Raw genomic sequence first — 26739 nt, forward strand, 5'->3', positions numbered from 1 at the left:
TCCATCCACTTTTCAATGAAATAAATCAATTTTTGTAGCATGTAATTTGGTAAACATTTGAAGAAAATGGCGTAACTGCATCAAGGGGAAACAACTTTAATGCAACTTAATATAAGTGTTATGATTTATTATAGACGATGTGTGCGTAGTATGTATTTATTTTGATTAAAATCCATCTGAGAACAATCTAGGACTGGAATTATATAAGCATTTATACACTTTTACGTCCGTTAAAAAGTAGCGCACCAAAAAATTTTGGATTGATTTTTTCCAATGGGGCAAGCGCAATTAGCCAAAAACGTTCTGAAAATATACGAGCGGCAAATCCGATGAACAACTTTTTAATTTGGTGAGGCCTTAATGAGTTAACATAATGAGCATTAAAGCCTTTATAAAACATGATAGGTGGTGTTTTGCTTAAGAGTATTCAAATAACAGTGAGAGCTATTAATTCTTCTCATTCGGGCGCTGTTGCGGCATTATCTTGGTGATTATTTCATGTATAACAAAATGTAATGCAACGAAGTTCAAATAAGGCTTTTCAATTATCCAAGTTAGAAAGCTCCAGGATTAATTCAAAATGAAAAAGAATATATTTTTACACTGCATGCAAGGTGCAGCTCAGAAATCACTAAGATGTAAGCTTCACAAATGAACATTGTAAATAGTTTGGCAAATTTTTATTGTTCAGAATACCGGTAATCTGAACTATTCTATGCTATTAAGATAAAAGTTACTCGAAAATAAAGTTCTTGCTTCCAAAAAAAAAAAATGTACAAATCCTTCCTGCATGAAGTCCCTCCCGCGTATATGAAGTTTACTTCAGACTTTAACTTATAAAAAAAAATTTAATATAAATGCCAAAAAAAACTGTACAAGTCTTTCCCGCGGATATTAAGTGTACTGCACAAATTTTCAGAGTCTGTGCTGCGTACTTGAAGTGTACTAGTGACCTCCTGCGTACATGCTGTGTACTAGTCGAAATAGTACACGGCATGTACGCGGCATGCGGTGTATGTAAAATGTACTCCTCTGGCGTACTACTGTGTTCGCGGCATATACACAGCAAATACGCAGCATGTACGCCACAGAGGCTTGCTTCTGTAAGGGCTAACGCCCTAACCACTCGGGCATGGACACTGCTGCTAAAGATTTGACTGATAGACGGTATCGTAGGCAAATCACTGTCTATTTTGTTTCCTATTTTTAATCAATAATTTATTGCCATAGTATGGTGAATAGTTCGATTTTTTCTGACTTTCGTTTTATTTTATTACAATCGGAATGTTTTTACTGTATCGTCTGTAAATGGGAGCATCAATTAACAAGGGGCCTCAATTTCTGCGCATGCGCACTGTAGCTGGAATTCCCCTGCTGTTGACAAATCTCTTGTGTAAACATTACATCGAAGTAAGTTAAAACAACCGGGATATTCAAATAATAAATTTTAGGTAATGCTGGGTTTTCGCTGCTACAGTGTATGTAAAGGCAACAAAGGTCTAGATGATATAATTTTGTTACCCAGATGCTTTACGACGGCGTAAAGTCTATACAGCACGAAATGTAAAAGGTCCGAAAAACTACTTGGGTCCGGAAACTACTCGGAAACCAGTATATAAAATGTCAAGAGGAATTTGAACAATCATTTAGTTTTTTAACTTTTTCAGCAGCTTCCAAATCTGCCTTAATTTTCCCAACAACTACCAACATTTACAACCAAGGGCTGAAACTCTAGCCTAAAACTCAGTTAATTACCTTGCCAGCAGCTTCCAAAGCTTCTTTATTTTTCCCAGCAGCCCCTGCCAACATTTTCATTTGAAGAGCTCCACCAATCACAAGAAAGGGAAGGAATGCTATAATCAGAAGTGTGAGTTTCCAACTGTAGATGAACGCAATGATCAGGCCAGTCAGAATACTGCATAAACCCATCAAACTTGAGCCCAGTTTAGCGCCCGCTGCCTGTAAAAAGTAAATTTACACAATTGTGGTCAGAGGAAAATACTCTTAACTCATTGCGTGGGACTGACTTTTTTTCGTGGATGAATTTGTTAGTTTTAATCTGGCCTAGTACGGTTTCAGAAATCTGCTCATTTTATAACTATAACTATAACTTCTAAGTTGAAAACGAGCATAATTCTGACAAAATTAAAGCCAGATTTAGGTAACTAATCCTGTACCAAAAATTATGTACCAAAGATTGTTTGAAGTTTGAAAGCATTTGGCAAAAGGGTGATAACAATCGCTCAACTATATGAAAAATTTCAAAATGTCCAGCTGAAAACAGCATGTCATAAAACAAGGGGTTTGTATCAGAAGGTCATAATAACAAATAAATAAAGAAATCACTTATTACCTTCTGGTATTAACCCCTTGAAATATCAATAAAGTCTTTTCTACATAAATATGCAATAAACACATGCCCTGGAAATGATGCCCAGACATGGGGATGTAACACTGCCTGTGACCTTGACCTTGCAGTATGGCCTCCTCATCATACTTGACATTTGTGTTTTCATTTGAATCTCTTGAAATTTCTAAGTTATAGTTCAGTAAAACAAGATGTGTCATGGGACACAGACCCACTACATGACTTATGACAATTTTCAGTCAGGGCACAACTCTACAATATGAATGAATCGATCAAACCAGTGCACAATGATATGGACAACTCCTGTAACTTGTGACTCTAGGTCAATATTTGAGCTAATGCCAACAACATAAAATGACCAATTTTTTACTAAGCAGGGTCATACTTCACATGACTGATGAATCGGACCAACCCAGGTGACAACTGCACATGCTGACCAACATTCCGTAAAATTTGGTGATCTAGGTCAAATACTTTGGAGCAGGCGACACACATTAAAATGACTAATTTTTACTAAGTCAAGCCATAACTCTAATGACTGATGAATCGGACGCGAACCAGTGCACAACTACATTGCTGAAACATGCCTGTAAAGTTTTGGACTCTTGTCAATACATTTGGAGCTAGGCGACACAACACTAATGACAATTTTTGACAAAGTCAGGTCCTAACTTCTACATGATATGAATCCAGACAGAAACCCAGGTGCACAACTACACATTGACCAAATCCTGAAAGTTTTGTGACTCTACTCAAATACTTTGAGCTAATGCGCAAACAAATTCCGGAGGACGGACGATGGACAGAGGAACGACAGAAGAGGGACGGACGTACGGACAATGCAATTATAGCCCCCCCCCCCAAGTGGCATCAAAGTTCAGATGGAGTCAGCAGTAAACACAGACTAAATGCTACAGCATTAGAATTCAACAATTTACCGCCAAACAATAACTGGTTTATTACATCTGCCTACTATAAAGATAACAGCTGTATGAAAATAATTATTATAGTCATAAGAATTGTGCCATATTGTCAGAAAAAAAAATTTATAAGAGGAACTTACCCCTTGAACCTGTGAAGCATCTGTTGACAGGCGTGTACAAAGAGCTCCAACACTATTGTCATGGTCATCAAAAAATGCAATTTCCTGTAAAAACAATGTTTTTTATTCAATATTCAAGAGGTTTTGTACCAGTAACAGTAATTTCCTGTATTATTAAACATTTATGAGGTATTATTCTGTAAAAACAGTAGTGTTTATTTAACTTTCATGAGGTTACATACAATCAATAGTAATTTCTTGAAAATAAATCTTTATTCAACATTTAAGAGATTTAATCCTTTGGTAAAAATCAAAATTGTTGTTCAGAATTCAAGTTTTACACTGGTTTCAGTGTTTCTTGCATTACATAAGGACTGAAGAAAATTACCTTGCCATAAGAAAAGTATGGTTTCTGATAAGATATTTGTATACTATCCTAACAACAGAATCAGAATATTGAATGTGACATGTTGTTAACAGAGGTTTCATTATCAGGACAGTCATTAACAGAGTTGTCGTTGTTGCAGAGGGGTTAAGACTTGTCGTTGACAGAAAGTCATTAATGGAATTGTAATTAATGCATATGTCCTTAAGAGCGATGTCCTTAATGGTGTTGTCATTAAAAGCTGTGTAGTTGTTGTTAATGGAGGTTTCATTAACAGAGCTGTCATTAACTGAGGTGTCATAACCAGTGTCATTACAGGTATTTTAATGTAGGTGTTTTTGACAGAGGTGCATTTAATATAATTGTCATTAATTAATAGAGATATCTTTAAAACAGTTGTTAACTGCAATGTCATTAAGAAAGGTTATACAATATACATGTACCTGTCTAAGCATAGCCTTGAAGGACAAGGATCGGAGCCTCAGTGTGAGATATTCCCCTGATCTTCCAAACATGTAGCCCTGAAATGTGAATACATGTCTTTACATGTACATGTATATGTATAAATAAGTATCCGCATACTTGTTTGATTATTACATCAACATCAAAATGTATTGCCTGGAGGAAATATATGATGAGACTAAGTTCTTACTATCACCCTACAAGACATCCAGTAAGAGTGTAATATTACACCCCACCCCTATCAAGAATTATATTATCTTGAGAAAATAGATGGTGAGACTTTTTCTTACTATCACCCTTCAAGACATTCTGTACGAGTGTAATATTACACCCCACCCCTATCAAGAATTATATTATCTTGAGAAAACAGATGGTGAGACTTTTTCTTACTATCACCCTTCAAGACATTCTGTACGAGTGTGATATTACACCTCGCCCCTATCAAGAATTATATTATCTTGAGAAAATAGATGGTGAGACTTTTTCTTACTATCACCCTTCAAGACATTCTGTATGAGTGTAATATTACACCCCACCCCTATCAAGAATTATATTATCTTGAGAAAATAGATGGTGAGACTTTTTCTTACTATCACCCTTCAAGACATTCTGTACGAGTGTGATATTACACCTCGCCCCTATCAAGAATTATATTATCTTGAGAAAATAGATGGTGAGACTTTTTCTTACTATCACCCTTCAAGACATTCTGTACGAGTGTGATATTACACCTCGCCCCTATCAAAATATGTTGCCTGGAGAAAATATGTGATACTATCACCCAGCAAGACATTCAGTTAGGGTATATGATATTACACCTCACCCCTATCAAAATATGTTACCCTAAGAAAATATGTGATTCTATCACCCAGCAAGAAATTCAGTAAGGGTGTGATATTACCTTCCATCAAGATACATTACAAGAAGAAAAAATTTATGAGACTTTAAATGCCTACAACCATACTTTTAAGTTCAGTGAACAAGTATAAATACAGTGAATAAGTATAAATAAACTATTACCCACCCCTCTTCCCAGGACAGATATATTACCTGGAGAAAGTATGTTATAAGACTTAGTCCAGCCAGTCCTACAAACATTAGGACATATCTGGTGATCTCTTTTTCTTGTTCATCTTTACTTTCTATTGAAAATACCTGAAATGAATATCAGTATATTTTCATCAGGAACAATACAATACAATACAATACAATACAATACAATACAATACAATACAATACACAATACACAATACACAATACAATGCAATACAATACAATACAATACAATACAATACAATACAATACAATATTGGTTTATTTGTAATACAAGGCCTCCTGCCCAAAATACAATCAATATGGCATTAATTATTGTACAATATAATGACATTATAATTAAACTGTATTCTTTAACAGTGTGTATATATTGTCTTGAAAATAAGAACAAATTTGTCTGAGTCTGGAAAAAAATCACTAAAGTTTTATCATATTACTGACGAAAAAATTAAAATGTCTAAGACTATTCTTTGTAGACTGTTAACATATCTTAAGGATGATGACAGAAATGTGTTGAGTGATTATGGCTAATACTTGAAATATACCTAATCAATCAATAAGTTATTTACTGGAGTTAATAACTTTGTATTAACTTTGAAAAATGTAAAATATTACATCAATAATTCACCAATATACATGTAACATTTTAATAAAAGAGGTAACTGTTCATGTAGATCACTATTTAAGTTTTATCTAATACGTCAGCTTAAGTTGTTGGTGTTAGTACTCTTTTAAAGAGTTCATTTAAAGTATTTTAGGTTCCGTTTTCATTATAACACTATTCAGTCTATGCACATGATCATTATATCTGTAAAACGTAAATGTTACACACTTACGTCTACTACTCTCGATTTCCTTAAGTCGAAGGCGTTAACTAAGAATCTCGAAAGTGAGTAAATACTGTCAGTTTCACAGTCACTCCGAGAATTCAGGTTTAAAGTACCTTTCTCTTAATGTATGGTACAGCGGACAAATCAAGAGAAAATGAATCTCATTTTCAATAGCGTAAATGTTCATACTATGATAATGTGAACAAATCTATAGTCCCTATCAATTTTCTTTACTGAGGAAACAATATTTTTGTATTTGGAATAATAACTGAAACAATGATTCCTGTCTTATACTATACTAAAGCAGGAATATTTCAGGGGTCAAAGGTTTTGACTGGTCATATTTGTTTACATATTTATGTCATCTCAGCATATGAGATACATGCAATATACTAGACATTCAATATAGCTTAAGTTAAATACATTGTACATACCCCAAGAATTTCAGCAAAAATGACAGCAAATGCAGGCATGAGTCCCCCATTTAAAATACTGCCGATACAACCAAGCATAATGCTCCACCATTCTGAGGCATTCATCTTCAAAACTCTCATCAAACCTGAATTCACCTCTTCTTCTTTCTTCTCCTGCAAGTTCAACAAAAACATTTATTTATTCAGTTGTGAAGTTGTCCATCTTTCAATTTGGATAGTACCATTAACTGTTAAAATGGGTGCTTACCAAACAGATACTGACTGAATGGTGAACAGTGCAGATCATGATCAGACTGCATGGATGTGCAGGCTGATCATGACCTTCATTGGTCGCAAAGGCAGAATCAGTCATGTCCAGCATGATAAGGGTTAAGGACTATCAATTACTGTAAAAGCATTTAATTTCATTAGCATTCAACTTTGTGGTTCTGGTCAAAATAGCTATTTCATGGTGGCTTGATTTTGTGATTTAATCAAAATAAACAGGATTTTTCTTTGTTTGATATTCATGGTATTCATGGGTTCTAAATCAGCAGTGAGACTGCTTCTCCAAAAGTGACTGACAATTATTGGTAGAAACGGGATCAGACAAACTGCTATCTTTTTATGCAGGATACCAAACTCATGATATCTAGATCTATATACTAAACATGAATGAAGCATCAATACAAAATGGTATATGTTGTAAAGAATGCACAATGTTTCAGTCAAATTCAACATTAGCATGTTGCAATTTTGTCGAATTATGTCCAGTTCTGTCTAGACTTTTATCCAAAATAGAACAAAATATGTAGACTAGCTCCCAGACTATGATACATATATTATATTATTTTTTAAATTTTTAATCTTGTGAATATAGCCAGTCTATATCCTATGTCCAACATCATAGTCTGATAATCTTACAATCAGTTATCTGCGAAAATCTCTAAAATTGACAGGCATTTGTCAATATTTTGTAAAATATATTTTTTTTTACAGAAGTTGAAATTTTGTAATAAAGTCTTTATTATCAGTCTAGTGGCTAGTCTACGAAATATGCAACTGGCAAATGTTTTCAATATTTTCAATAACTGTGCATCCAACTGAATAGCTTAATCAATGTAGCCTGAATAAAAAGTTGTAGGTAAGATTATGGCATCATTATGCAAACAAAAACGTTACTTTTGAAGCAAATTTTTATCAAGTGAACATAACAGAAATTTTTATCCAAAAATTACTAACTGTAACTAGTTTGATGCTGAAAATCATTTCTAATTTTTTCTCTCAACTAGATGTCATAGCCCACAAAATGTCAGATGGACAGAATAACTTTAAACATTTCATCTTTAGTCAAAACAATTAGAAAATAAACCTCAATAACACTAAGTTTTTTTTAAATAGGCTACTATAAAAGTCTATCTATTTCACGACTAGGGTTAATGTTGGAACAACATAAAATCACCTCATCTGCTTTTCCCCCTTCCTCTTCCTTTTTATGTTCAGGGAAAACGATCATGGAATGTTGTGTTTTCAATGCTTTCTTTTTTGGTGTGTTCTCAGCTTTTTTTTCAAATATCTCCACTTCTTCATCTGAAATATTTAATTTCAATGTCTATTTGTTGAATTATTTAAGGCCCTTCTTTTCATCTATGTTCTCAAATTGAAATGTTCCTCAGCAACTTTAATTTCTCATCCATATACAAACCTTTACCCTGTATACTCACCTATAAGGCATATCGCTTATTAGACAGGGTCCCGGGTTTGCACAAAAATCAGCAGTATTATACTTACACCCTCTTATACGACGGGTTCATTTTTTTTTTTAATTTGTAGGAACTTTCATTAGAAAACTAGGACAAAATTGAGGGATGACTTTATCCTCATTTTATAACACAGGACAGATGAAAATAGAAAATAAGTGTTGCATGAAAACAAACTTGGACAATGTTCATGTTTGTGAATAACGCACCACTGATTGTCACAGTTTTCATGATGGACAGAAATAGATTAGTTCAACAGATATTCAGTAAAGAAAAGAGCCATGCCATGGGAAAACCAACATAGTGGCTTTGCGACCAGCATGGATCCAGACCAGCCTGCGCATCCGCGCAGTCTGGTCAGGATCCTTGCTGTTCGCTTTCAAAGCCTATTGCAATTAAAGAAACCATTAGCGAACACATGATCCTACCGACTTTGCGGATGCGAGGACGGTCGATCCATGTGGTCGCAAGCACATGATGTTTCCAATCACGGACAACAAAATATTAATTCATTTGACTGCTTGACAAGATGGTCTAAGTAGAATCATGCTAAAAATTAAGTATTTCTTATATCAATTTCGTTTATATCTGAGGTGGAACTGTGAAATTTCAGTTATAAGAAAGCATGCAGTCTTAGAGTCAAAGTGATAGAACTTAGTTTGAGAACCAGTCACACAATGCTGCTTTGCTAATAGTCAGTTTCAAAATTATGCTTAGAAACCAACCAATCAAATGCAAGAGTTTTGAGACTGGTTTCAAAAAATAGTCAGTTTCAAAATTATGCTTAGAAACCAACCAATCAAATGCAAGAGTTTTGAGAGTGGTTTCAAAAAATAAGCTTCAAATATTCAAACACCACCTTGACAAACACCAGTTTCAGATGTTTGTTACAATATCAAATAATTTTAGTATGCTAAAAGGAAGCTCTTGGTTTCAAACCATTGCTGGATCATGCTCTTACCTACTACAGCTCAACATACAGTGTCTTAAATACCAGTAGATGATATTAACCTTTAGCCTGCTGGTGGCAAGTTATTCTGCCTTTGCAACCAGTGCAGACCAAGATCAGCCTGCACATGGTCTGCACTGTTTGCTAATAGTATTCATTCAGTAAATTTTCAGTGTACACCCCTTCGAATAAGAAAATGTATTGGCCAAACTGAATGATGGACCAGTCCATTTTAGAAATTTATCAGGCTAAGGGTTAATATATAGATTGTCTTAGTTTGGGTCCAAGACTGCATCACTAGAGATAATGTAAATATTTCAAGCAAAATTTCAGTTTTATGTCTGGTTCTCTTGAGGTGACACGAGGATGAACAATAATGCTTGACTTCTACAGGAATTCATATGGCCAAATATAGTTCAAGGATGTAACTACTGTTACACCCAATACGCACATGCGTATAATTTTTTGTTAAAGTACCACCCTAAAAAGCAGCCGGACTGCACCAAATAAAGTCAATATTTCAAAAATTTCCCCTTCCCTCTCACACCCACCCCCTTTCCGGTGCATATAATTCATATCACCCTGAGTACGCCTTTGTAGTTGAACTAATTTAAAAAAAAACAAAAACGGGTCCATAAGAATTGCTGGAGTTTGCCTGTGAGCAAGATTCTTCCATCAATGGTGTTTCCAAATGGAACAAAAGAAATTATCATGCTTTATATAAGTAACTTATAAGACTATAAGAATTATCTAATTCAAAACAGTTAATTAGATAATTCAGTAGTGTGTAACGTAATGGTTAATAAATGGGAGAGCGGTGCCTTTGAGTGATAATGGCCCTGGCAAGGTGATAATAGCCCGAGGGCTTTAGCCCGAGAGCTATTATCTTCTTCCAGGGCCATTATCACTCAAAGGCACCGTTCTTCCATGTATTTACCTGTTTATTATATGTTTACCTATAATATAGTAAGAAATGGGGTTTTTTTTGTGTCATTTTTATGGGTACTTTCAGCTTTTCAGTTTCTATATTTTTTCTATAAGAGTCTATTTACTGTATAAAATCAAATACCTGGATAGTTGTACTTCCTTGCTTATTGCATAATTTAGGGATAAAAATACAATATTTCACGAAGAATACACGATGTTACGCTCAAGATGATAAAATAAAACAGAAATATTCGCTGTTTTACCTCCACGAAACGCCATGACGACATTTCTGTTTACGGACATTAATTTCCCGCGCTAACGTCAGGGCCATTATCGATAATGGCCCCGGGGCTTATTATGATAATGCATGACGCAATGCGATAATGGGAGAATCTTCAACACAAATTTGTTACTATTTATAGGTATATATGTACTCATGTAATAATGACGCAATAAACATAATATTAAAATTGGCTGCATAAGCGATTAACCATTTTCTGAAATTTCAAACTGCCAGTATCCTTGTTAATAATAGTCTAATTCAAAAACTCAGTCTTATCAATGTCTTGATAGTAGCTTTCATATACAATCAACTCAGATATTCCTTTCTCTTTAATGATGAACTTAACCTTTACACTGCTAAATTTCTAAAAATTTTGACTGGTCCATCATTCAATTTGGGCAGTACCACTTATTATTTAAAGGGGTATTCACTAAACATTTACTGACTGAATAGCAAACAGTGCAGATTATGATCAGTCTGCACAGATGTGCAGGCTGATCTTGGTATGCACTGGTCGTAAAAACAGAATCATTTGTTCCCAGTAGGCTAAAAGAGCAAGGAATGCCTGACAATAATTTAATTTTATATGAAAGCCATCTTCAAGCATTTCATAACACTGAAAGAATATTTAAAATCGAGCCACAATTGAAAAAGATATGGTAGAGCTAGTTTGGAATTTAAGAAAATGGCTATATAATCATGGAGGCAGCCATTTTAGTATGTTTCTGACTTTACACACTGCTGAATTCTTTATTTAGCAAATAATCTTTTATACAGATTAATTTCATAATTATGTTTCTTGAGTGTAAGAGGTAAAAACATTAATTTCTTTCATTAAAGCTGGAAAAAGTAGAAAAATTATTTTACAGAAATTATAAGTAAAAACAGTTCAAATATGTATTCACTTCAACAAATTTGCCATTTTGTTTTTTGTTGCCATGGAAACAAAATGGCTACTATTTTGATCAAATATTTAAATGCTCGTAACTTTCTTATTTTTAAGCCGATTTTGAAAAATCTTTTACTTCTTTAAATGATTTAAAAAATCCTAGCAGACAGATTTAAATGCACTGACCTCCAGATTTGGCTAAAAAAATCTTTCTTTCAAATTGAAGTTTGGTCATATTATGAACATCAGAATATGAGTTTTTGTTTCTAAAATATTTTAAAAATTCCAAATCAAGAAAAAATAGATTACTGCCGGGAACTGAACACCAGACCACCGCAGCAATAAAGACATTTTCCAGCCATCATAACTAATAGCGCTATAGCGGAATTAGTGAATTAAGACTTCAAAATATAGATATTTATAATCAAGACAGTTTACCTGGAGTAAAGTATTACAAACGCTTTACGATTTTCATGTAAAAAGTAGTAAAAACAGCAAATTCTCATGTGATTCCCTAACATATAGTTTGTCAGTAATTAAGTTTTATAGCCTTCTTAAGAAATATAGCATTTATTTCCAGATATCTAAAAAAGAAAAAAATATTTTTGTTGTTGTCGAACAATCTGGAGGCCAGTCCCTTTAACATAAGAACAACATTGCCTTTCTCTTTCAGGGTTAAAAAATTCATAGTATACCTTTGCCTGTGTTATTGAAAATTTTCCATCAGCAGCAAATAAAATAGAGAAAACATAAATTGTAATTTTATAGGCACCATCTATGAATCACAGATAAAATGATATGAGCCGCGCCATGAGAAAACCAACATAGTGGCTTTGCGACCAGCATGGATCCAGACCAGCCTGCGCATCTGCGCAGTCTGGTCAGGATCCATGCTGTTTGCTTTTAAAGTCTACTGCAATAAGAGAAACCGTTAGCGAACAGCATGGATCCTGACAAGACTGCGCGGATACGCAGCTGGTCTGGATTCATGCTGGTCGCAAACGAACTATATTGGTTTTCTCATGGCGTGGCTCAATTATATCTAATCTCATTTTACTAGTTATACTAGATTGTTTATAAATTTCACAAAATTATGATCAATATTTGCTGTTCAAATAGATGTTTCTATTCTTTTAAAAATAGTATTAGCATACACCAGGAAAATGCCCCTGTCAGTCACACAACTTAAGCAGGTATTTTTCAACCAAATGGAGATGTCACTACAGTTGCTTTTCAAAGGAAAAAAAAAATAATGCAGCAATAATGTATTAATAAAGCTATTAATATTTGCTTACCGTCGTCTGTCTTGGTACTCTGAAAAAGAAAAAAAAGACTAGAATAATCTCCCTTGAAATTCAAAAAATGCTCACTTATCTCCAAAAAGGGGTTATAATAAGCAGTCAGTAGCAAAATCATTATATACACAAGTCTTGTGTTTGATTGGTGAAAATTCTAAAATACAGTGCCCTATTTGCAGGAATAAGTAAACTACATTGTACACATGATAACAAGAAAAGATGAGATATTGCTATGTAATGTTATGAAATGTGTACTCAAGAACTTTCATGCTGTCTCAAGTTCTTTTGTATTCATCTCAAGTACTTTCATCCTACTTCAGGTTCTTTCATATAACACCAAGTACTTTGATACTACCTCAAGTTCTTTGAAATTATCTCAAGTTCTTTGGTATTTACCGCATTCAAGTACTTTAATTCAATTTGATATTACGTTCTTTGATATTACCTCAAGTTCTTTGATATTACCTCAAGTTCTTTCATATTACCTCAAGTTCTTTGATATTACCTCAGTACTTTGATATTACCGCAAGTTCTTGGATATTACCTCAAGTTCTTTGATATTACCTCAAGTACTTTGATATTACCTCAAGTTCTTTAATATTACCCCAAGTTCTTTGATATTACCGCAACTACTTTGATATTACCGCAAGTTCTTGGATATTACCTCAAGTTCTTTAATATTACCTCAAGTTCTTTGATATTACCTCAAGTACTTTAATATTACCTCAAGTTCTTTGATAATACCACAAGTTCTTTGATATTACCTCAAGTTCTTTTATGTTACCTCAAGTTCTTTGATACTACCTCAAGTACTTTGATATTACCGCAAGTTCTTGGATATTACCTTATGGAAGTACATGTATTTTGATATCATCTCAAGTTCTTTGACATAACATCAAGTTCTTTGATATTACCTCAAGTTTTTAGATATTGATATCTACCACAAGTATTTTAATGTAAGTTGATATTACCTCAAGTTCTTTCATATTACATGGAGTTCTTTAATATTACCTCAAGTATTTTTGTGTAATTTGATATTACCTAAAGTTTTTTTATACTACTGGTACCTTGAATTCATTGATACTTAAATTATTAATAAGTACTTTCACACTGCCTCAAGTTCTTTTATATTAATAACCTCATGCTACTTTTATTATACATCAAGTAGTTTGATATTTATCTCAAGTACTTTGATGTACTTTGATATTACTTCAAGTTCTTTTATATCATCTCAAGTACTTTGATAATAATCCAAGTTCTTTTATCTTATTTTAAGTTCTTTTATATAACCTCAAGTTTTTTATATTACCTTAAGAAGTTTGATATTACCTCAACTTATGATTTTGATATTACCTTATGAATTTTGATATTACCTCAAGATCTTTGATACATTTTCAGAAGCCTTGATATCGCCTTAAGTAAACTTAACTAAGACTAAGTAATCTGATACTGAATAACTATTCTTAAAGTTGTTGCTTGACTTTAATGTGACATAGTAAATGCATCTACAATACACTGATATTAGTGTACTTTGATGTCATATCATGCTCTTTGATGGTTTTCATTAATGCACACTTACCTGTCTGTTCACAAGGTTTTGATAAATTCCGTTTTTGGTCATCAGCTCGGAGTGTGTACCTTTCTCTACAATAATACCATCCTTAAAGCCAGCAATCATATCAGCAGTCTTGATTGTAGACAGCCTGTGGGCAATAACTATTGTTGTTCTACCATGACTTGCCTGCAATCATAATCATCATTTTATAAGCCTTGCTTCCATATGATAAAATCAACACTTTGATAAGCATGCCAAAAGCTGTACAGAAAACGCTAAATTTCTAAAATGGACTTGTTCATCATTCAATTTCGGCAATACCATTTACTATTAGAAGGGGTGTTCACTAAATATTTACTGACTGAATAGCGAACAGTACAGACCATGATCAGACTGCATGTTTGTGCAAGCTGATCATGGTCTGCACTGGTTGCAAAGGCAGACTCACTTGAGTTAAAGGTTAAAAACCAATTTTTTCCACTTTGCCTTATTTATAAATTCAACAAGGTCAACAGTTTTCTTTGTAAATAAGTTTACTATTCTGTTAACTTTTAAATTTCATTTTTAAATGCATCATTTACGTTAAGGCATTACATAAAAAATGTAATTCCAAATACTGACTAAAAATTTAGTTATACTTTTTCCAGGGCCTCTTGTACTACTCCTTCACTTTCGGTGTCCAGGGCCGATGTGGCTTCATCCAGTAACAAGATTTTAGGATCACGCACGAGGGCACGTGCAATAGCAATTCTCTGTTTCTGTCCTCCACTGAGCTGTGCACCTCTCTCACCAACCATGGTGTCATATTTCTTCAAAATTTGAAAAATTCGATAAGTATTGAAATTCACAATTATTAGTCTCTCTTTTACCAAAATATATAAGATAACAGTAAAACATTTCAAACTGGGTTGAACTTTATTTTGCATATTTACTCTCATTTGTCATATTATATTACTTTGCAAACTGTTGAATTCCCAATGAGAAATGTGAAATAGGAAATGCAGTTGGATATGTAATGTTTACACTTAGGCGTAAAAAAAATTGTTTGTTTCCGGTATCACAACCTACCCTAATTTTTTGCCCGTCCCAAAATGTTTTTGGGGAATTATTTTTTTCAATTTTTTAATAAAAAGTTGTAAAACTGCACTTTTTATTCTTTAAACATGGCCAGTGATGTTAGAAATCAACTTACAGATGCTCTAAAGGCATTACCCCTTATTTGTATTAATTTTTTAAAAATAATTTCCGAAAAGTCTCTTAATAAAAAAAATCTGAAAAAAAATTCCAACCTACCTACCCTAATTTTTTTTAGCATGTTACTGAAAACAAAGAATTTTCTTTTTAGGCCTTATTAGAATTATTATTTTTTTTGTGTGTAAACTTTGAAAATTACAAGGAAAGAAACTTTTGAGTACAAGTGAAAATGCAGTTCCATTGAATAACAGCATTTTATGATATATAGATAATATAAAGATAATACATTGATAATATATACAAATGGATGTAAACTACTTTTTTTTTTAAATGTGGAAAGAACCGAATCCTTCATCGCTTCTTTTTAAAGCTATATTCTCAAAGGCATGCATGTTGTCCAAAAATTGTAACAAAAAGTGTCTTATAGCTTGATATTCTACAAAGTCGCACATTTACCAGAAATAAATATACTTTCCTACTTTCTTTAAGGTCAGTAAAGACTGAAAACTGATCTTGTGAAATCATCATTATTTTCATGCATAGCATACTATTGTTTGTGCAATTCCACTGCTTTGAAAACGGGGGTATAAAAATTCAATCACTTATGCATTATTACCTCAGGCAGCGCCATAATGAAATCATGAGCATTGGCCATTTTTGTAGCAGCCTCAATTTCTTCCTGCGTAACATCCTCGCGTCCATATCGAATATTTTCCCCAATGGTAGTACCAAACAGTACTGGTTCCTGGCTTACAATTCCGATATGTTCTCTCCACCATTTCAAATTGATGTCCTTCAGGTTCACACCATCTATCTGAATCTAGAAATACAGGACAGTTTGAAACGTTTGGATCCATGTTGATAACAGTAACACATTGCACCCACAGATACGAAGCACTATAAATATAAAATGTCATAAATTTAAGAATTGAATAAGCCTAATATGAAATTAAAGTAACTATCCTTGTGTTGATCTACTGACCACAGCCTTGGGTGAAATGTCAACCCATTGGAAAAGTTACAAGCCGAATATAAAATCATTTGACAGGGCTATCAAAATTGTCTTGCAGGATTAACTGCTAAGAATGGTCAACTGTTCTGCTGCAATTGATCATCCTGCAATTCACTAAGGAAAAACAATTTTTTATCCACAATCTCTATTTCGAAGTCCAGTGAAAACATTATTGACTGAAATTTTGTCATGGAATATTGAGCATCTAGCTAATGAGATTATAATGTAGTACAGCAAAAAAAATGGAATGGATTTTAGAGCTGCACACAATAAATCAACTTTCAGTTTCAAAAGTTTTGGGCAGCTCCAATTTCATTTGATTTAGTATACTATACACCAGTAAGGTAACTCCTGAAAGTCAAAAGAAAACTAGAAAATGCTTTTGTAAAAAAGCGCATGTCTCCCCCAATGCAAAGTCCTATAGGCAAGAAGTCAATAGGGGTCAGGAGCGAAAGTCAAAGAGACACTGATGGGTGGCTGCAATAGGGATCATCTACTTGGCATGTCCAGTCATCCCGCTAAATTTCAACACTCTTGGACTAGTGGTTCTCAAGTCACTCTTCAGGCTCCTGTGACCTTGACCTTTGATCAAGTGACCTCAAAATAAATAGGGGTCATCTACTCTGCATGTCCAATCATCCTATTAAGTTTCAACATTGTAGGTCAAGTGGTTCTCAAGTTAATTTCAAAAAATGATTTTACATTAACAGGCCACTGTGACCTTGACCTTTAATAAACTGACCCCAAAATCAATAGAGGTCATCTACTGTGCATGTTCAATCATCCTATGAAGTTTCAACATTCTGGGTCAAGTGGTTCTCAAGTTACTGATCGGAACTGGTTATCAATGTTCAGGCCTCTGTGACCTTGACCTTTAACGGAGTGACCCCAAAAACAATAGGGGTCATTTACTCTTCATGACCAATCATCCGATGATGTTTCAACATTCTGGGTCAAGTGGTTCTCTAGTTATTGATCGGAAATGGTTTTCAATGTTCAGGCCCCTGTGACCTTGACCTTTGACGGAGTGACCCCAAAATCAATAGGGGTCATCTACTCTTCATGACCAATCATCCTATGAAGTTTCAACATTCTGGGTCAAGTGGTTCTCTAGTTATTGATCAGAAATGGTTTTCAATGTTCAGGCCCCTGTGACCTTGACCTTTGACGGAGTGACCCCAAAAACAATAGGGGTCGTCTACTCCAGCAGCCCTACAACCCTATGAATTTGAAGGTTCTAGGTCAAATGGTTCTCCAGTTATTGCTCGGAAATGAAGTGTGACGTACGGACGGACGGACGGAAGGACGGAAGGACGGACGGACAGGGCAAAAACAATATGTCTCCTGGGGGAGACATAATTCCAATGCCATATCTCCTGCCGGGCCACTTGGGCCATTTTTCAGTAAACAGATCTTAAAATCATCCTGTGTCGATTGTTCATTCCACTTTTCCCACTTTTCATAGTACAAGTATTATATTTTTTGATAAAATATCTCACTTGTCCTGCAAGACTAGTGCTACAGCAAGTTTCAATTACCCAGAGCCAATTTCTACTTGTATTAGTATTAGTAGATTTGTCAAGCCCTGCTTGATTATAATTTTATGAAATCAGAGCAGACACAGTGGTCCTGTGGCATGTCTGACTACAAAACCAGGCATTATGAGTCCAAATCAAATTCTCCCACCAAAAATGACTTGCATCGGGTTATGAGTCAGATGTATTAGTGCTGTACAACTGGCATGCTAAAGAACCAAAAAAACGTCTTGAATTGGAATGTCTTCTGTATTTTGCACAATCTTGTGACTAAAATTACACTTTGGAGTTATTGCCCATATGGGTTACCAGTGACAACTATAAATATGCTTTTAAAATACAAAAACACAGTCACTTTTATATGAAACGTTACCTCTCCAGAATCAGGATCATAGAACCTCTGTATAAGTTGTACAATAGTAGATTTGCCACATCCACTAGCCCCTACCAGGGCCACCGTCTGACCTCGGCTTATCTCAAGGTTGACTCCATGTAATATCTGAAATTAAAACAAGAACTGCTTTCTGACAAATGATTTGTAAACTGTAAGAAAAAAAAGATAAGATCTATTATAAATAATTCAATTTTGTTTTTACTTTTCCACTTATGATTACTTCATTTAGCTCAATCAGTTTTTAGGGTTTTTCTGCTATTCAACTTAAATATGTGATGAAAATATCTGCAAGTTTTGGACAGTCAGTCAGAATTCCTAATTTCTTAAAGAAGCACATTTCGTTTAAGTATGCGGTCCTGAAGATTTATCCTTGTACATATACATATACATACTTACGAATAAAGGTGTATAAGCAATTATTTCTTTAAGATAAAAAAATTGTTGCTGCTGCGGCTTGAGCTCTAAGCATTTACGATGTACGAGGATACAGACATTATGGAAACAGAGTACGCGATGTTGCTCATTGTAGACCTGGAGTGGTCTTCTGCGCATGTCTGGAAGTGATTATCAATTGGAGCGCACAACAAAAAAAATATGCAAATACGAAAAGTAATCCTAAACAAACCTTACTATCTGGTCTCGAGTACTCTCCATTCATAGAAACTAAGAAAAGTAATCCCAAACCAACCTTTAAGTACGATGTTGCTCATTGCAGACCTGGAGCAGTCTTCTACGCATGTGATTATCAATTGGAGCGCAGAACAAAAATAGGCAAATACGAAAAGTAATCCAAAACCAACCTTAGTATCTGGCCCTGAGTACTCTTCACCCATAAAAACTAAGAAAAGTAATCCAAAACCAACCTTAGTATCTTGTCTTGAGTACTCTTCACCCATAAAAACTAAGAAAAGTAATCCAAAACCAACCTTAGTATCTGGTCTTGAGTACTCAACACACAGAAAAACTAAGAAAATTAATCCAAAACCAACCTTAGTATCTGTTCTTGAGTACTCAACACCCAGAAAAAAACTAAGAAAATTAATCCAAAACCAACTTTAGTATCTGTTCTTGAGTACTCAACACCCAGAAAAAAAACTAAGAAAATTAATCCAAAACCAACTTTAGTATCTGTTCTTGAGTACTCAACACCCAGAAAAAACTAAGAAAATTAATCCAAAACCAACTTTAGTATCTGTTCTTGAGTACTCAACACCAGAAAAAACTAAGAAAATTAATCCAAAACCAACTTTAGTATCTGTTCTTGAGTACTCAACTCCCAGAAAAAAACTAAGAAAATTAATCCAAAACCAACTTTAGTATCTGACCTTGAGTACTCTTCACCCATAAAAACTAACACCCAGAAAAAAACTAAGAAAATTAATCCAAAACCAACTTTAGTATCTGTTCTTGAGTACTCAACACCCAGAAAAAAACTAAGAAAATTAATCCAAAACCAACTTTAGTATCTGTTCTTGAGTACTCAACACCCAGAAAAAAACTAAGAAAATTAATCCAAAACCAACTTTAGTATCTGACCTTGAGTACTCTTCACCCATAAAAACTAAGAAAAGTAATCCAAAACTAACCTTAGTGTCTGGTCTTGATGGATAGTTGAAATGCACATCCTGTATCTTAATGCTTCCCTGGAAGTTCTGTAACTTCTCACCTTTTGTCGAGGAGCTGTCAATGGGTGGCTCCTACAAGGAAATAATATTTTATCAAAACTTTAAAGATAATGTACCCTAAGATCTGAGGCCTGCTGATAATTGTTCATTATTTAATGATCCAGACAAGGATTTTTAATAAATCTAGTTGTTCCCCTTTGACTGAAATATGTAGCAATCATATTTGCAGATAATATAAAAAAAAAAACATGGATCTAAATATCAAAGAGGGTTTAAAAATTATTACAGAGAATGTCTTGTAAATTCATTTGTACTAGTTCGCCCATTTTTGTCTGTAATAGTTGTTCAAGGTGCTAGATTTTTGGGCTAGGTGCCTGCATCGCAAAGTGCATGTGTGCCAACAGACATCATATCATGTCATGAACTGTATTTCAACCTACCTATATAAAAGTTGAAAAATCTCTTGTTTGAAAAATACCAAATTTTCTCCTACTTAAAAATAGGAAAATCTAGTTGGAGAAAATATGGTATTTTTCCAACGACAGATTTGTTGCTGCTTTTACTGGCTTTATATTGGTAGGTTGAGTTACAGTGATTGACATAGTACGATATATGTCAGCGCGGTGCAAAATAGGGTGGTTGTACTGCATGCATTTTTCTATATTTTAAGTTACGTAGTTATATGTCATATATATAGAGTCAAAAAATAGGGTGGTTGTACTGCATGCATTTTTCTATATTTTAAGTTACGTAGTTATATGTCAGGAACTTTACAATCAGGAAATAAAATTCAACCACATATCTTATGAAAAATGACTACCCCACACCCCGCTTTGCTTTTTGAATAGAGGGGATTATTTTTAGTAAGATATATTAAGTTCTATTTTATTTTCTGATTTAATATCAAGTTCCTTAGTCCTAAAAATAAGCCATAACATGCGCAATTTTACCTTCATTGCACATGTTCTGGTTTATCTATAGGACTACAAGTTCCTGTGGTAACATTTTAATATCTACAACTGCAGATGATTTGTTCATTTTCAATATCGAAATCAACAATTACAGAATATATATTTATATATGCACCAACTTTGAATTAAACTAGGATTGTATAGAAGACACCATTTACCTCAATTATCATTAAACAAGAAATATCTTTAAAAATGATGGTCGGCAAATGGTAATAAGGAAAGAAGTTTATGACTTTTTCATCTAACATTCATCTTTCATCTAACATTTTTCAAATTGCAAAACTAAACACCGCACTTTAACAATTTAAATGGTTCTCTTTTAATTTTTCGCAAAGGTTTCGTAGGGTTGCAATTTTGTTTCGTTTATCCTTAGACAAATAATTACAGCAGTAGTTTGATGAAGATTCATGAAGCGGTTCATGAGAAGAGGTCATTAAACGTGTTTATATTTTAGCTAAATTGGTCCCTATCCCCATTTGTAACAAAATAGCAGGAGACCTTACGATATTGTTACACATCGAGTTTGATAAAAATCCATTTCATTTTAGTGGTTAATGCGAAGAAAGGCATATCTACTTTTAGCTATAGTGGTCCCTAATAGGGCCCAAGTTCCTATATAAATAAATTTGGAAGAGGACCTTATAACGATGCTCCAGACCAAGTATGACAAAGATCCACCAAGCTGTTCATGAGACGCTGTATAAAGGCATTTCTAGTTTTACCTCTAGCAGCCCCTAAAAGGGGTCAAATGTCCCAGCTGAACAAAGTTGGCTGCGGGCCTAATAAAGATGCTACACATCAAGTTTGATTAGAATACATGAGAAAAAATCAATTAAAGGATTTTTTTATTTCTTATTTTTATTTATTTCTAAAATAGGCCAACTGATCTCGCTTTAACAAATAGCATATTCGCTATTCATGAATCTTTGGACAATGACATCACACCTATAAAAATGTGAAGATCAAGCAAAACATACAATTGTAATTATTTCAATATTTCTGTTTCATAAGCAAAGTTTGACTGTAGTCATATCACATAGATAAACTGTATGCAGCGTACCTTCATTTCAGTGTAATGAGATTCAGTCATTATATAGCATATATATAATAAAACAGATTTCAACTGAGTTCAATATTTGCATAAAGAAAAATATTCATATATAATAAATCAGTTAAATAATTTATAACAAATATATCAGAGCAAACAAGTACTCATTTTAATATGCAATCTGAATAAGTCACAAAAGCAAGAAACCTTTTCATATACAGACGACAATTGTAACAAGGAAAATCTTTTAAAAAGCACTTCTCTACATAAAAGACTCTTATCACACCCTTATTCATGTGATACGCAGACCGTATTCAGCTGTTTCTTTAATTTGATATATGTTGGTATTTGAACAGGTTTTTATCATATTTATTAAACTTACTTATCATTTTGAGATATATCAATATTCTTGCTAAATATACTGAGCCAAAGTTAGCTTTAAAACTGTGAACAGCATCGTTTAGGATAAACGCTTTGTCTACATTTCACTCAGCGTAGCACAATCAACAGAGTGAAAGAAATTGACACTCTCGTCCAATCAGGCAGAGTGTTGCATAAATCTTCCATTTTGATAAATTATCTATAATGCGTTATCAAGTAGTTTGATTTGCAAACTGAAGTCACGTGGCATGGGTAACGAAAATGAATTTAGACGGCGTCGCCGAAAAACATTCTTAAGGTATTAGGCCCATAACAGAGTATCTCCTTTTTGAAGAGTATTCAATTTCTACAATAAACCTACTTTGACTGCAATTTTCAGGGGGTGCGTAGGTTCAAGCCCCATTGGGACCAAATTTTTTTTCTTTATTTTTCTTTTTTTCTAGTAAGTTTTTACTTCTTTCAAGACTTGTTATCGATTTATTGTACAAAAATGGAAAATATTCATTTGATAAGCAATTTCTTGCTGTTCAAAGTGAATTTACCTCTGAAATAGAAGGGGTAGAGTTAGACACCACTTTAAAAATACTGAGTTACATGCGGTAAAAGTTCTCTATTTTGCCTTCATTCTTTAGATTACATATTGTGGAAGAAATGTAGGTAAGTTTTACTTCTGCCCCACAGTTATTTTTGAATGAAGTGAGCAAAATTCAAAACAGACACGCAGGATTCAACCTTAATTTTTCAATGTTGGAGATATAATTCTGTCTCAATAAATCCATTTACTTGAGGCACCCTAGAAAAAATGATACTGACACTTATATTTTTTAGTTTTACAATTGTTTACCAATAGGTTGATGATTCTTTCATAAAAAATAATGGTATAATGAGTTCTCTGCAAACGTTTTGGATAAAGGCCGCGACTTTGAAATTTGTCTCTACTTGAGCTTGAGGAAATACCATAAATTACACAAAATTTATAAAAACGGCACGGTCACAGTTTTTAAAAAATTGCAACAAAGTCATTGTGTACACTACGGTAGCGCTTTCATACTGTCGCACTGACCTGTGTACTTTCGCTCGGGGCATTATGGGTAAGAACTATTTTCAACATGGAGTCGTAAACAAGGAAGTGAAAGTGTGCTTTGCATTTTTAGTTGAATATTCACAATTGTTGTTTCCAGAGTATGATTAATTCTAGTGTATGCATTCTAGTATCATTTGAAATGATGAATTTAAGTTATCTGCAGTTGTTCAAATCGATTCATACATGAAAAACGGCATCGTTTAGCTTGTTTACCTGCAAAATTGTACATGTATATTTCTGTACAGTTTTTTGTTTGTTTGTTTTGGGTTTAACGCCGTTTTTCAACAGTATTTCAGTCATGTTACGGCGGGCAGTTAACCTAACCAGTGTTTCTGATTTCTGTACCAGTACAAATCTGTTCTCCACAAGTAACTGCAAAATTCCCCACATGAATCAGAGGTGGAGGACTAATTATTTCAGACACAAATATTGTTTATCAAATAGTCGCAAAGAACATAAGCCCCGCCCGAGGATCGAACTCTCGATCCGTTGATCTACGCGCTACCTACTGAGCTGTACATGTACATCATTTCATTAAACATACAAAATTATTGAACGCACCATTTTCAAATTCAGTGTAACTATAAATTGAAATAATGTCAGTCATACATTTTTTTTTTATTTTTTGCAGGACTAATTAACAAAGCATCAGTTTGATGTAGTCCAGTAAGGCTAAATGTACAGTCTAGTCAAAAATGGTCCAGACCTAAAAGGCTAAATACCAGACCTAAAAGGCTAATTACCAGATGCACACTTTGTTTTCTTGTATTGTATTCTTGTTTTGTTAATTGATATTTTTTCTTAAATAAACAGCTGATAACTAGAAAATGCTTTTGTAAAAAAGGGCATGTCTCCCCCAATGCAAAGTCCTATAGGCAAGAAGTTAATAGGGGTCAGGAGCGAAAGTCAAAGAGACACTGATGGTTGGCTGCAATAGGGATCATCTACTTGGCATGTCCAGTCATCCCGCTAAATTTCAACACTCTTGGCCTAGTGGTTCTCAAGTCACTGTTCAGGCTCCTGTGACCTTGACCTTTGATCAAGTGACCTCAAAATAAGTAGGGGTCATCTACTCTGCATGTCCAATCATCCAATTAAGTTTCAACATTGTAGGTCAAGTGGTTCTCAAGTTATTTCCAAAAAAATGATTTTACATGAACAGGCCACTGTGACCTTGACCTTTAATACACTGACCCCAAAATCAATAGGGGTCATCTACTCTGCATGTTCAATCATCCTATGAAGTTTCAAAATTCTGGGTCAAGTGGTTCTCAAGTTATTGATATGAACTGGTTATCAATGTTCAGGCCTCTGTGACCTTGACCTTTAACGGAGTGACCCCAAAAACATTAGGGGTCATTTACTCTGCATGAACAATCATCCTATGAAGTTTCAACATTCTGGGTCAAGAGGTTCTCAAGTTATTGATTGGAAATGGTTTTCCATGTTCAGGCCCCTGTGGCCTTGACCTTTAACAGAGTCACCCTAAAATTGTTAGGGGTTATCTACTCTGCATGACCAATCATCCTATGAAGTTTCATCATTCTGGGTCAAGTGGTTCTCAAGTTACTGACCGGAAATGGTTTTCAATGTTCAGGCCCCTGTGACCTTGACCTTTCACAGAGTGACCCCAAAATTGTTAGGGATCATCTACTCTGCATGAGCAATCATCCTATTAAGTTTCAACATTCTGGGTCAAGTGGTTCTCAAGTTACTGACCGGAAATGGTTTTCAATGTTCAGGCCCCTGTGACCTTGACCTTTAATGGAGTGACCCCAAAATCAATAGGGGTCATCTACTTTGCATGTACAATCATCCTATGAAGTTTCAACATTCTGGGTTAAGTGGTTCTCTAGTTATTGATCGGAAATGATTTTCCATGTTCAGGCCCCTGTGACCTTGACCTTTGATGGAGTGACCCCAAAATCAATAGGGGTCATCTACTCTTCATTACCAATCATCCTATGAAGTTTCAACATTCTGGGTCAAGTGGTTCTCTAGTTATTGATCGGAAATGGTTTTCAATGTTCAGGCCCCTGTGACCTTGACCTTTGACGGAGTGACTCCAAAATCAATAGGGGTCATCTACTCTTCATGACCAATCATCCTATGAAGTTTCAACATTCTGGGTCAAGTGGTTCTCTAGTTATTGATCGGAAATGGTTTTCAATGTTCAGGCCCCTGTGACCTTGACCTTTGATGGAGTGACCCCAAAATCAATAGGGGTCATCTACTCTTCATGGCCAATCATCCTACGAAGTTTCAACATTCTGGGTCAAGTGGTTCTCTAGTTATTGATCGGAAATGGTTTTCAATGTTCAGGCCCCTGTGACCTTGACCTTTGACGGAGTGACCCCAAAATCAATAGGGGTCGTCTACTACAGCAGCCCTACAACCCTATGAAGTTTGAAGGTTCTAGGTCAAATGGTTCTCCAGTTATTGCTCGGAAATGAAGTGTGACGTACGGACGGACGGACAGACAGACGGACGGACGGACAGGGCAAAAACAATATGTCTCCTGGGGGAGACATAATTAGTATGAGTTTATATGATATCGGAATAGTAAAAATCATATTCAATAAAGATTTCTCAGCTTGCTTCAAAATTGTAAAAAATCTCAGAATTTATTTCTCAGTGAGGACAGTCGGTGACAGGTAGCTCAGTTGGTTAGAGCACCCCAGACATAGAAGTACAATGTCATGGGGAGGTATCAGGTTCGAATCTTGACCTGGCACTTGTCCACCTTATTACCTCCAATTACGTCAAATTACACTTCCAAATTTTAACACATAAATCTTCAATTCTTCATGTATGTACATTTGATCTTATAATATCAAAAATGGTCCAGACCTAAAAGGCTAAATACCAGACCTAAAAGGCTAATTACCAGATGCACACTTTGTTTTCTTGTATTGTATTCTTGTTTTGTTAATTGATATTTTTTCTTAAATAAACAGTTGATAATTAGTATGAGTTTATATGATATCGGAATAGTAAAAATCATATTCAATAAAGATATCTCAGCTTGCTTCAAAATTGTAAAAAATCTCAGAATTTATTTCTCAGTGAGGACAGTCGGTGACAGGTAGCTCAGTTGGTTAGAGCACCCCAGACATAGAAGTACACTGTCATGGGGAGGTATCAGGTTCGAATCTTGACCTGGCACTTGTCCACCTTATTACCTCCAATTATGTCAAATTACACTTCCAAATTTTAACACATAAATCTTCAATTCTTCATGTATGTACATTTGATCTTATATTATCAAAAATGGTCCAGAC

General features: G+C 34.4%; 1 protein-coding gene across 3 annotated transcripts in view; it reads right to left on the reverse strand.

Moving 5' to 3' along the window:
* LOC123530883 (ATP-dependent translocase ABCB1-like) overlaps positions 1–26739 on the reverse strand; it is a 69893-nt gene that overhangs the window by 21548 nt on the left and 21606 nt on the right. For all 3 annotated transcript variants that reach the window (XM_053517126.1, XM_053517125.1, XM_053517127.1), the window contains 12 exons: positions 19936–20046; positions 18329–18454; positions 16025–16228; positions 14853–15023; positions 14239–14400; positions 12657–12675; positions 8016–8143; positions 6575–6727; positions 5308–5412; positions 4239–4316; positions 3432–3515; positions 1756–1959 (listed from right to left, as the gene is read on the reverse strand). In XM_053517126.1, the coding sequence (XP_053373101.1) occupies positions 1756–1959; positions 3432–3515; positions 4239–4316; positions 5308–5412; positions 6575–6727; positions 8016–8143; positions 12657–12675; positions 14239–14400; positions 14853–15023; positions 16025–16228; positions 18329–18454; positions 19936–20046 (1545 nt within the window). The remainder of the gene's footprint in view (positions 1–1755; positions 1960–3431; positions 3516–4238; positions 4317–5307; positions 5413–6574; positions 6728–8015; positions 8144–12656; positions 12676–14238; positions 14401–14852; positions 15024–16024; positions 16229–18328; positions 18455–19935; positions 20047–26739) is intronic.

Source organism: Mercenaria mercenaria, chromosome 11 (assembly GCF_021730395.1).
Source record: "Mercenaria mercenaria strain notata chromosome 11, MADL_Memer_1, whole genome shotgun sequence".
NCBI classification, from domain to species: domain Eukaryota; kingdom Metazoa; phylum Mollusca; class Bivalvia; order Venerida; family Veneridae; genus Mercenaria; species Mercenaria mercenaria.